The 12080-nt window shown below is 41.1% G+C and overlaps 1 protein-coding gene across 14 annotated transcripts in view; it reads right to left on the bottom strand.

The window, feature by feature from the left end:
- camk2d1 (calcium/calmodulin-dependent protein kinase (CaM kinase) II delta 1) overlaps positions 1-8402 on the bottom strand; it is a gene marked incomplete at its 3' end in the record, with an annotated part of 57751 nt that extends 49349 nt beyond the window's left edge. For all 14 annotated transcript variants that reach the window (XM_084002649.1, XM_084002646.1, XM_084002651.1 and 11 more), the window contains exons 1-2: positions 8140-8402; positions 7002-7096 (exon numbers count right to left, since the gene is read on the bottom strand). In XM_084002649.1, coding sequence (XP_083858775.1) covers positions 7002-7096; positions 8140-8201 — 157 coding nt within the window. In that variant the 5' untranslated portion in view covers positions 8202-8402. The remainder of the gene's footprint in view (positions 1-7001; positions 7097-8139) is intronic.
- Positions 8403-12080: the final 3678 nt, after the last annotated feature.

The raw sequence follows: 12080 nt of genomic DNA, 5'->3' as shown, positions 1-12080 counted from the left end.
TACCGGTGAGACGATCGATGTGATGCAACACGATCCAGGAAGTTCAGTCCTTCATGGATGCAGCTTCTTAATTTTGCCAAATAAATAAATTGAGATCAAACCACCTCATGTGTCTATAATAACACCATGCAAGAACACCGTCACCCTTTTGCTTTGCATAAAGACACTTAAATTGATGCATAAAATGTCACCAGAATGTGTTTGACACTCAAAATTGTTGGGGGAGCTGCTCTTTGGTGGATTATGTGTTTGCCGGATTACAGGAGATGCTTGCATGGATTCAGAAAAGATTCTGAGTCTAATTTTATCAGTTCATTAGGTTGGGAATTAGGGCTGCGTTGTTATTTTCCTTGCTTTTTTAATGGAGTTCTGCTGATGCCGACACCAGCTCAGTGCGGGACTGTGCAGCCGACGAGCGGTTCGTGTCCTGCTTTAATAATCTTTTAACCTCATTTGTTGATTCCTTCCTTCTAATTAGCTATGCTAGCTAAATCCTGGATTATATAGGATATATTAATGTTGTTTCTGTTTTACCTGCTGCAAGGTTAATTCTGTCCTCTTGAGGATCCATTCAGTCCTCTACACAACAACTCATTAAAACACCGTCATATTAAGTACTGGTGCTAATAAAACATCACAATTATTTTCTAGTATCGTCATACCACGCAACACTAGTCACCAACACATTCACACTTTGTCCTTATCTCTACAGAGAGTGATGAACACAGAAGTTAAGAGGTCAATGCCATGAAGAATAATGGCCTCCCTCGTCCCATTCACAGCAGCGGGCAGAGGACGGAGATAAGAAAAGGACAGAGAACAGTTTGCATTTCCAAAGGGACAGACCTTGAGCTCTGACGGAGTCAGCACAGTGGTTATTAAGGCGGAGGAGAGCACCGCTGGAAGATGCCGTCTCCAGATTGGAGCAGCCAGTCTCTCTCAGACGGACAAAGAAGCCCTAATTAAAAGCAGGCAGCCTGTCCCTCAAGTGGCTGCCCTACTTGGCTAAATGAGGATTTAGAATAAAGCCCAGTGGGAATACTCCAGTTTATCCCTGTGTGTCTAAGAGATGGGAAGAGTCAGCACCTGAGTGTGTGTATATATCCATCAGATGTTGATCCTGGACTCTGCTGGAGCCACTGTCCTAGTTTGGGGGTTACAGCCCTCAGTGCACCTCCACGATGTCTGGCTGGTTAGCCATCACCGGTTTGTCTGGATCTGGAAGTCCCACATGATCTTAGCTTGGTCACTGAGCAAAGTCATTTTGAACCGCCCAAACTCAGCACAGATGTTTAAATTCTACAATATCGCCATCAGCCCTAAAACATCCACTCACCTCGAGTTGATTTTAGTCAAAAGAAAGCCAACAGGAGGGAAAAGTAGCCTTTTCTACTACAGGTTTATTCATTAAAATGAAGGATTGATTTTGAAACGGAGACTGTAATCCACAGAAATCCCCCTAGTGGTATTATTCCACAACAGATGAGACAATGCAGCTTATCAGTATTGATGCCTCCTGTGAGCTTTGATTGAGTGGCTGATAGCAGACAAATCAACTTGGCAGCCGCCGATGCGTTTTATCGTCTAACAGTCAATACCTGCCGCGCCTGCTGCAGCCAAGAAATAGAATGAAAACAATATAGTGAGTAACACACGGGAAAGGTCACCACCTGGTGTATCATATTGTTGAACAGTTAAATAACAATCACAGTTCCTTGAGTCAGTTTTGTGATTGAGGCCATTCAACAGCGTGAGTCCATCTTATAAATATTTCATGCTGTTGATTTTCTCCGACTTGTGCGCCTCCATACCTTCACCTCCCCTTATCATACTTTCTTTTATTCATCTCCTCTTCAGCTCGAGCTGAAGTAAAAATAACACAAATTATTATTTCATAACGAGAGGCAGTTCCTCTTTTTGATTGATGGGGAAACTGGGGGGGGCAGAGATGAGGATCGGGGAGTCCACCTCTCCCGTTGCTCTATAAACGCAGCAGCCTGATTTCTGTCTTTCACGCTCCCTTGCGTACTTCTAATGAGGTATTTTTAGCCCGCCGCGAGCAGCTGTGCATCAGTTGAAAGAAGAGGGAGCCTGGGTGAATAAACACAAATATACACACTAGTGCGAGGCAGAGTTTCCCTCGTATGATGGATCGCATATGGACTCCAAATCCAGTTCAAAGCAGAAAGTAAAAGGCAGTAAAGAGCCTTTGCATCAGCTGAGTCAATTTATACACTTAAAAAAATGCAAGGAGATAAAACTAAACTCCATCTGTTTCTCCTGTGATACTCAGACACAGGAAACGCAAGTGAATTTTCAGTGAACATGAACGTTGACAGCGAATCCTATTTGCTAAACACACAGTCATCAACAGAAAAGTATACTGGTGGTGACACCATAAACAAAAAGGATTTTGTACTCCATGTAGAGGAATACACAACAAATATCCACAAGACAAGTCAACAAGGGGAGGCTTCCTCTCCTCCTGACACACTTACACAACTGTCCTTTTCACTCTGACTGTTTCCACAATCTAATGAAATATCCTGCTTCAATCCGTGTTTGTTGGCGTGTAACCTTTTCAAAACAACATTTTCACCAAGCTCTCCCACTCACTGCCGCACACACAAAGGGAGGCTCGCAGCTGTATTCACGGAAAATGGAAGCTTCATTCAAAAAACATCAAGACGCTTTCAACCTAAAAGAAAAATAAAAGTGACTGTCCGATCCACGTTTGACAAAGTGTGTTGGATTTAAATATGCCTAGGCTTTGTTTTATAATTTTAAAAAATGTAATTCAAATTCAGCTAATAAGAGATGGTGGAGCCGGGGTCTTAAATGGAATTGATATGGGTCAGAGGTCACACTCTTGACATGGCAGACTACTTAAACGATGATGGAGACTCGAGCATATTCTCCCAGGGCTCTCTGAGTCATCACTTATGCTTGTGTCAACAGGGCTGCGTGAGCCGCTCGCTGGTCATCACAGTCGGAGACCATGTGGGTCAGCCAGAACCTGAGGGGTGAGCTGTGGATACAATGACGAGACACACTCAAATACACACGGCACATTGCGTTACGTGTCCTTTCCACTTTGTGACACGCACATACACACTACATCTTGATCCATCGCTTTCATGTCTGGTCTAAGCAGGGTAGTGTGTTAACGGCATGCTGAGTCCCTGACATTAGCTGCTAAGCCAACCGCTGGCATGGCACAGACGCCGACCAGTGGCGTGTGCACTAATGGAGCACTTAGTGGAGACGCTCTGTGGTTTATACCGGGACCCCTGTCCACGCCTACAGAGGGGCCCTCACCCCAGGTCGGCCTTCCGGCGGAGATAAAAAGACGTCGGCTCCGGCGTGTTGAGCTGAAGTCTGTGTACGTATGTATGTGGGTGACTTAAGACGAACATCACTGCTGTTAAGTGACGCTAGATGAAAAGCGGCCTATTTTAGTCATATTATTGTTTAGCTGGATGTGTCTGAGCCGAGTGATTCACAGAACACCGAGAGCACCGTGCACTTGCATAATTAACAGCACAAAGACTGTAATATACTTCAGCGCCTATGTTACCCCCAGAGACTATATTTAGCTCTCCATCTCTTTTGTTTCCATGGGAATGAAGAGTTCACGGTGAGCGGCTGGGGCCTCGGGTATTTTCCAGAAGCAGAACGACACAGAATGGCTGGCTCCTGAACCATAGCTAGCTTTTCCACAGCCTGGTGGGTTTGTCAAGTGATAATTTCCACTCCGCTGAGTCCAAGCATCACTAGGTCTGTGTTTAACCGCTGCCCCAGTTTCCCCCTTCATGCGCCGACACTGGAGACGGTTTTTCAGTTAAGTACATCTGGATAATGTTTGAGTTACATGTTCTGTGCTTGCTCAGTATGAGGGCTTTTATTTTGAAGGGAGGCGCTTAGGAAAAGTGACACACAAATTACAAATTACTGTTTAACGTCATATCTTTAGGCGCTGGTCTGTGATGAAGTAAAGAGTAAAAGGAAAGAAAATATTGCCAACATGGCAAATGTAGTCTTGGGCCAAACCCCAACAAACCCTGAACCCTCAGGGACTTGGCAGCGACATGTTACGTTACGTTGATGATACAAATGACTGTCATCCACAATTATGGGTAAATATTTGCATGAAAGGATTCAATACATTTGCGTGAGAGAGGCATTTGATGATTTCACTGGCGGGGTTTTTGAAACCATCACAGTCTTTGTGGGAATTCACCACGAAAAGTTATTCACCCCGAACACTATCGCATATAAAGTCTATGCAAAGTCACCGGTGTGAATGACGGGAATGAAGCATTTTCTATCAACTTGAAATATTTCAACTCAAGCGAATAATTCCTCTGACGCTGCGACACGGAAGCCGATGGGCGTCGATTCTCCTCCCGTCGTCATTGAATGAGAAATGGGAAAAAAATATTGTAGTTCATGTTCAGGCCGCATCACTTCCAATTTAACAATTACCCGTTTATTGAAGATACCACAAGCCTTAACAAAAAGCACCACAGTGTTCACACAAGCCCACATAAACCAGGAAGAGAAGCGCTGCCACTTCAAACGTGCTCACTAATTAAATGAGACGTGAGCAACAGCCACAAAAATGCTCGTTTCTTGAGAGAATCCATGATTCAGGATCAAATCAAAGTGGAGGCTGCACCTTAGGGAGTCACACAAACGCTGCTCTCAATCCAAGCTGTGTGTCATCTCCATATCAACGGCCCACTTCCTGTTCCCCTGCAGGAGGGCTGACCTTGCAATGTACTTTTCCTATAAATTATTCCGATAGTATACTTCAAGTGATTGCACACGTACGTTCCCGCTGGATACGACAATCCAGCGCTCAAGGTCCAACATGAAACACAAATGGGGAAAATACACTATGATGTCCAACAACTATGTATGCTCATGAATTATGACTGTGTTTACTTTCGGTATCAGAGTTGGCCAAGATAGTTCCGTCCAAAAAAAAAAAAAAAAAAAAACATTCTCTGCGCTGCACCAGGAGTTGCTGCCGCTGGTGTGAAGCCAACGTTTACAGCCGCATTAAACCTCTCCAATTAGACGGAGCTTCCTGTTTGGGAGTTCTCATCACGCAGCAGCAGCAGCGTTGGCAGCGAGTCTGGGGTTTCCCCTCATTGAACGTGACCTTCAGTTCGGGCTGCCTGCTTCACTTTCTCTCAGCTGATCGAACAATACTCTACTGTATCGGACTGAAGACAGAACGGGCCTTCAGCACCCTCTTTTGAATACCACTTCAGTCACGGAGAACCCCTGTGAACCAGATTATGGTGGTTGTCATGATTTCAGGCTCAAGTGTGTAGTTTAAATTCTATTAATCTCATATCTATGCATCTGTTCGCATACTGGGCTATACGTTGATGATTACCCAACTGAGCCGCTCAATCAAAATCGATGCTTCATCTGATGTGATCGGCGGTCGATCAGCTGATATTCGTAACCTGCACCCGCAACCTAATCAATAAACTTCAGGTATTTGATGGCTCTGTGCTGCTAAAAGTTGCAGGTTGATTGATGGATGGATGTCATGATATTATGGATTGAAATAATAGTTGGTACTAGCTGATGGAAGCACGCACCATATTTGGTTATGCAGAGGAAATTGTTTTATTTTGAAATGAAAATGTGAATAAATGTATTTCTGTTTAATGGGTGTGGCAGGAGATACCATCTAAAAAGGCTTTTTGAAGTTAACAGATCACGTGGCTCTGCCTTCGTTTTCTCTTCCAAATAAGTTTGTCCAACCAGAGGCTATTGCCTAAATAGTCAATGTTCATGTCATTAATATGGATGGATAAAAACTACAGAAATAAGACCTGAATTATAATAAAGCATCCTTATCTATGGAAAGAGAGACTAGAACTCCCACTTAACAAACACAAAAATAACAAAGTGGTAATGAGATCTCTTCTTATTGCTTCCTTGGCTTTCACCTTGAACACACACTACACTACACACCCTTCGCCTCATCTCGTCTTTCCACTTCACTCTCGTCTTCCCCTTCAGGTGAGAGGCTCGGCCTCAGCGAAGGCATCTGGCCAAAGCAACCCGAGCATGGAATCAATCACGGACTCCTCGTCTCTAAACATCTGGCCTCCTCTCTCCTTCATCGCTCCCGTTCTCCCCTCGCTGCTGGAAGCCTTTTTATTCAAGCGTCCAGTTTTTCACCATTTTGGAGACAGATCTTGTTGTAACCATGGAGAAAAGATAAATAGATTTTATTTTTCCACTGTTTCATGTGATTTTCCACTGTTTCGTGTCATTGTTTGTGTTTTTTTATACCCCCCCATCCCTCCCCCCCTTTTGCTTTTCTTCATGCAGCTGTTGATGCTGTGAGAAAACCCCCCACTTCCCCCATGGGACGCTACATCTGCTGCTGCGCTATCGCTCACCAACACTTGTTTTTGTGCCTTTTCAAGCCCATCTCCTCTTGTTTGTGCACGGGCGTCTTGAGCAGGGATCAATCAGCCGCGCAACATCCAGCCACCCACACTGCATAGATAATGATGGGTAGAATAAAAAATGGCAAGGAGAGGAAAATAAAAGAATCCATGTCTTTGCTTCATTCTTAAGGGAAGAGAGTTTTCCCCCTCGATTCTGCCACCAATTTGCCTTCACAGGCTTGTGTGTCCATGTGAAAAGCTGCACCGTGATTCATCAACTGCTCATCAGACATCAAGAGGTTGTTGTCACAGAATGAGTTGCAAAACTGGGAAGAATTGAAATCGAAAGCGAATTAAAAGCTGCAGGAGGAAGATGTAACCACCTCCCACTAGTAGAGACCCGGAGACAACTGGTGATGGCGTTGGAAAACAAAGAAAGAGGAAGTTGGCTTGAAGGGTGACATGGCTCTTATGAAAAGGAAGCGTTTGAAGCCAAGATAGCCTCCAGTCGCAGAGTGACCTCATGGGTCTACAGTCGAGTTAAAAGCCACATTACAGGGCAACATGACACGTACTCACCCCTGGCAGACAGCTTCTTGGTATTGATGATCTTGGCAGCGTATTCCTGCCCTGTGGAAATCTTCATGCACCGCCTCACCACGGAGAAAGCTCCCCTACGGAGGAGTTGGGGTCAGAGTCAGTACAGGGAGAGGTTGACCAAAAATATGCATCAAACATGTTGTTTGTTTGACAGTAACATTGTGATCTTGAACTTGTTTTTAGTTTAACACTACTCTAAGACCCCTCATCATAGTTGCAAGGGAAGGATTATAGATTTGTATGCATTTGTTGCAATCAGCTGGGGCTGCTATAACCTGTATTCACTCTATGATTTAACCTGAAGCCAGGTCAACACGGGTAACTAAACGGTGTTTAACTGTGTGAATGTAATGTGGAAGTGCTTAGCTGCCTGTGTCAACAAAAGAAAGAAAAGCAAACATATACAGTCGTTGACTGTGTAGGAAAAACAAATGAACTGTGAATTATTGTGTATGGTACCACAGGCACACCACTGAGGAATTTCAACCAGTCACTTTTTTTTTTTAGCACAAGGGCGGAAACTTGTCCAAACACAGTCCAAATGACCGAGAAACACGTTTAGGTCTCGTTGGAGGCTTCGTTTCACTACGGCGGCTGAGAGCCACTCAGGTGACACCGACACCGGATTCCATCCACATTAGGCCTACTGCATGTTTTCACCTGCCTGGCAAGTCGCCAGGGGTGCAAACCTGTTGGAGCGCGCGTTATGTTACAGACGAATCGTGACGTGCCACTATTATATTGTTGCAAGTCACACGGTGGCGTTTCTTTAAAAAACATAAAACAACTTTATCAAAACAGCATTCTTCACAAACATGCGCCGATGGGCGTTAACGAGCAGCACCGCCCGAATAAAAACAAAAAGTTGAGACAAATATGGGGAGGTATTAAAACACACGGCACCGTGGTTCAATTCGTACTCATTAATGTGTTCAACTTCGTTGATAACCGAGGTTGAATTAAATCGAAGGAAAGGAGTTCGCGCGACGTCCTGTCCGCACGCGCTCTCAAGGTAGGAACAGGTAACGCTCGGTGAATCACAACACGCACAGTGAAAGCGACAAAGCTTCAGTTTAACTTTCGATTAAACACATCAGTAAACATGAAGAAGACTTACTTCCCCAGCTCTTCGTACAGCTGGTACTCATCGGTAAACCTGGTGCAGGTCGTTGAAGCCATGTTAAAAGGTGCGCGGAGACCAACTTCGGGGATTTAAAAGTGACACTTGTCGCCTTCGGCGGAGAAAAATTAAAGCAAACGTGGAAAATCTCTAGAAATGTCTCCCGAACGCGGCGAAGCTCGTTGTCGCTCTCCCCGGCTCCAGTGCGCAGATCCCGGTTCCTCCTGGAGTTGACAGGCACGTCGCGACCTACTGTTGTGCTTCAACACTGATTAGTTGACCACAGTCAAGGAAGACTTCATATAGACTTTCACTCATCCGGTGGTGGAATTTCAAAATAAAACCCCCAATTAGGAAAATCTATTTGAAGGGAACACAGTTTGAAGTCGTTCTACGTCCAAACGCCACTGTCACATAAAGCAATAGCGTTCTCTAAATAATGACTTAGTGTCTAAAAATAGTGACATAACAAATCAAAACAATTATGTAGTTTTAAAAATGACGTAGTGTCAAAAAAAATGACTTAGTATCTCAAAATAATGACATACTACACTAAGTCATTATTTTAAGATATTAAGATATATTTTTAGATTTGATATCATTTCCAAATTCCCTCCTACCCTTATAGGCTTACTTTTTTTTTAAAAGCTTTTTGTGTTTTTCTTGTGAAGCCTGCCATTATCTCAAATCATGTTTGTTAAAAAATGAATCTTGCTTTGGAGCAAAACCCCAAAGATTAAAATAATTACAGGGAGAACAAGTTGCCCATGGAAAAACATCAGGATTATTTACCAAAATAAATAATTAGTTTAATAAGGTTAAATATATTTCTTTAACCTGGAGGATTTCATCTAGAAATGTGATCTTTAACTTGAGTTCATAGACCTCGGAATTATAAACATACTTATCACATTGAAACATACATTTTATACAGTAGAAACAGAATAACAAGATCTTTGGTTTAAATTCAAAACCATTCAAAAAAAATGCATGCCCTCGAAACACTTCAGCATGACAAACTTTAATCCTTCACTTTATTTTGGAGGTAAAATTACTTATCTATTTTTGTTCTTGATATGGACTGTGCAGCTTGATTAAACTGAATACCGTCTCATGCTTCCTTGTTGAAATTGCTACACAAGGTCTCCACCTGGTGGTATCAGGGCTGACCTACATCTGCTGTGCGGAATTGAATGTAAAGGCAGAATCCATACAAAAAAGAAAGAAAGTAGCATCAATAAACACAAGGTGCTATTTTTGGTTTTGTTGATTGGATCCACAAAATGTAATCGAACTTATCTACACAAAAACAATAGTCTTGTTGCAAAAATGATCATAGAAACAACAATTTTCAGACTCGGACTGCACTCTCCTTTTCTGCAAAAGGTTCATTGTGAGTTTACTGAGTTTTTCCACCAGTGTTTCAAGTTTCATAGTGATAAACAGAAACACATTTAACGTATATACACTTTTAAACAGAGGGCCATTTTATTCAAAATGCATTGGACTTTAATTGGCAGTTTTTATACTTTGAGCAATTGAGCATAAAAGCTTTCAGAAATTATAGATTACATAGGATAACTTTGTTTATCCCCAAGGAAATTTGTGTGCCAGAGATTGATTAAAAACAGAAGTATAAAATGTAAATAAAAAGTCCGTTCTCCCAGTCTATTTCTTAAAGGGACACACTCAGATACACAAGAGTTTCTGGGGCTAATCAAAGTAATGGGATTGAGGTATTTATAAAACAGCTTTCATTTTGTATGTTTTTTTGGCAAATATGACAAAGAGGCTTAATTGAGTCAATAACCCTAATAAGGCAAAAACCTATTTTTGTTTATGCACTTGTCAATTCCGAGATTTTGCATTGTTTTTTTCACAAGTAGAAAGAAAACATAGGAAAATAAAAATGTAAATGTTATTTACATTTTATTGTTGTTTATTATTTTGTTTGTGTTTAGATGTCTCCTAAATTCACCAAAAGTCACCTTTAGATGCCTTATTTGCATATTTTGAAATAACATACAGAAAATAATTTAGTCAACTAGGGTGTTCCATGGTTATATATCATTTTTTATTTTTACCCTAGTGTCTTTCTACATTTGTTTACAAGCCATATCTTTAAATGCTGTTTTCTCTAAAATCAGTTTTTTTTTTCTCAGAATCTGAACCAGACGTCATGTAAGACCCTTCTGGAGGGTTTTAACAAAGGGGTTTGTTCATATAATATGTATATATATTACTAAACACATGGCCATTTTTATACCATTTTTTTTCTGACCGATTGATACAAAGAGATATCCAAATCTGTGAAAACCTTTGACTCCAATATGTCAACAAAATGAAACATCATATTTTACCCTGGGTTTTTGCCTATGTTTATTCTTGGAAATGTATGCAAATGACCACAGCTTTTGATTCGATAATGCATCATTATTTTCAGAAAACTTGTAATACAAAAAAACAATTGTCTTCATGCAATCAAGTAATCGACTGTGGACCTTTCATTGGAATACATATTACTTCTATTTCCCCCCTATTCACCTGTTGTGTCTCCATTAAAAATTACAATTTCAAAAACAAATCCCAAAATATTCTGACGGAAGCAATTAAAAATGGCATAGTTATAGAGAAAAAATGAACGCATGAATATGGTTCTCCTTCCCTCTGCTGCCCTCTAGGGAAAAAACACAGACATCCATACATTTTCTCAGGCCCCTTCCTCAGGTTCTCAGAAATGACAATGTTCTTCTGACATATGTATTTATGATAAGTCGCTCTGGATAAAAGTGTCTGCTAAATGCCCTAAATGTAAATGAAATTACATGTTTTATACTTTTATTTAATCATCCTAGTGGGTTGATATCCACCTCCAGCTGAAATATGGTGTAAGAATACTTACAGTTTGTCTGAGAATATGCAAAATGACTATGTACAATTATCTAAAATTTGCACAATTACCAATGGAATGTATCTTGCTTATTAAAACTGATTTTGTTGCTTCTCAGTTGAATAGTTGTTCTCCCCAAAACATGTATGAATTATTTCATTGTGTAAGTCATCACATACACAAAAATCCATTCAAATGTCAAAATCTGTCATTCAAATATACCATGAATATCATTACTGTACTATAGATTCCCCCCCCCCCCCCCCCTCCTTTCTTTTCTCCATAGATTGTTAACTTGCTTTACTACAATAGAATAAGCACGAGTTATGAACGTGGAGGAACCTCGTTAAGAAAATACAATTATTCCTCAATTGCTTTGGCTCATTTCTTGAAACGGTGTTAACTTTCTCAAAGCCTGAGTTGCATTTGTCAAAATAGCTGATATTGTTTAACACAAAAACATAACTCACCTGCAAAGGTCATGACCCAAAATGTTTAATTAATGCTTAAGTTATCGTTTTGTATAAAAAGCCAATGCCCTCAAGTGAAAAGTTCCTTTGGCATTGTATAAATAATAGTGGTCAGAATGTTTAGATGTTTTTTTTTTTCAGAAAGTCAGTGGACCCTGGAAATATTCCTTATATCTTTCAGGGTTGTGCTATTTTTTTAAATGCAGACTGAATGTTTACTGTCCAACAATCTTCCACCTCTCCCTCTTCCTCAAACAGAGAGTGCCTAGTTAATTATTTACCTGACCAGGTTCCTCGACGATCAGATATTGTGGTTATTCTGTTGTAGTCAAGCTCAATGAATACCTTTGGCAACAGCTAGATTCACAAATAGCACCTGAGTGTTAATTTGACATAATGTGTGATTGGTTGCCGTAAAATGGGAGAAACTCCCCGTTCGTTAGTGAAGTGCAAGTTTCACCTGATGGACAATTGACCAATTTAGCGGACGTTACAAAAACACTCCATAGTTAATCATTTTGGAAATATTCCATATTTGGAAACTCTCCATGGGAATAATGAGAATTATGGGAATTAAT

Source organism: Eutrigla gurnardus (genome assembly GCF_963514095.1).
Source record: "Eutrigla gurnardus genome assembly, chromosome: 23".
Taxonomy (NCBI): domain Eukaryota; kingdom Metazoa; phylum Chordata; class Actinopteri; order Perciformes; family Triglidae; genus Eutrigla; species Eutrigla gurnardus.
Note: the sequence above shows the minus strand (reverse complement) of the source record. Positions and strands in the feature narration are given on the sequence as shown.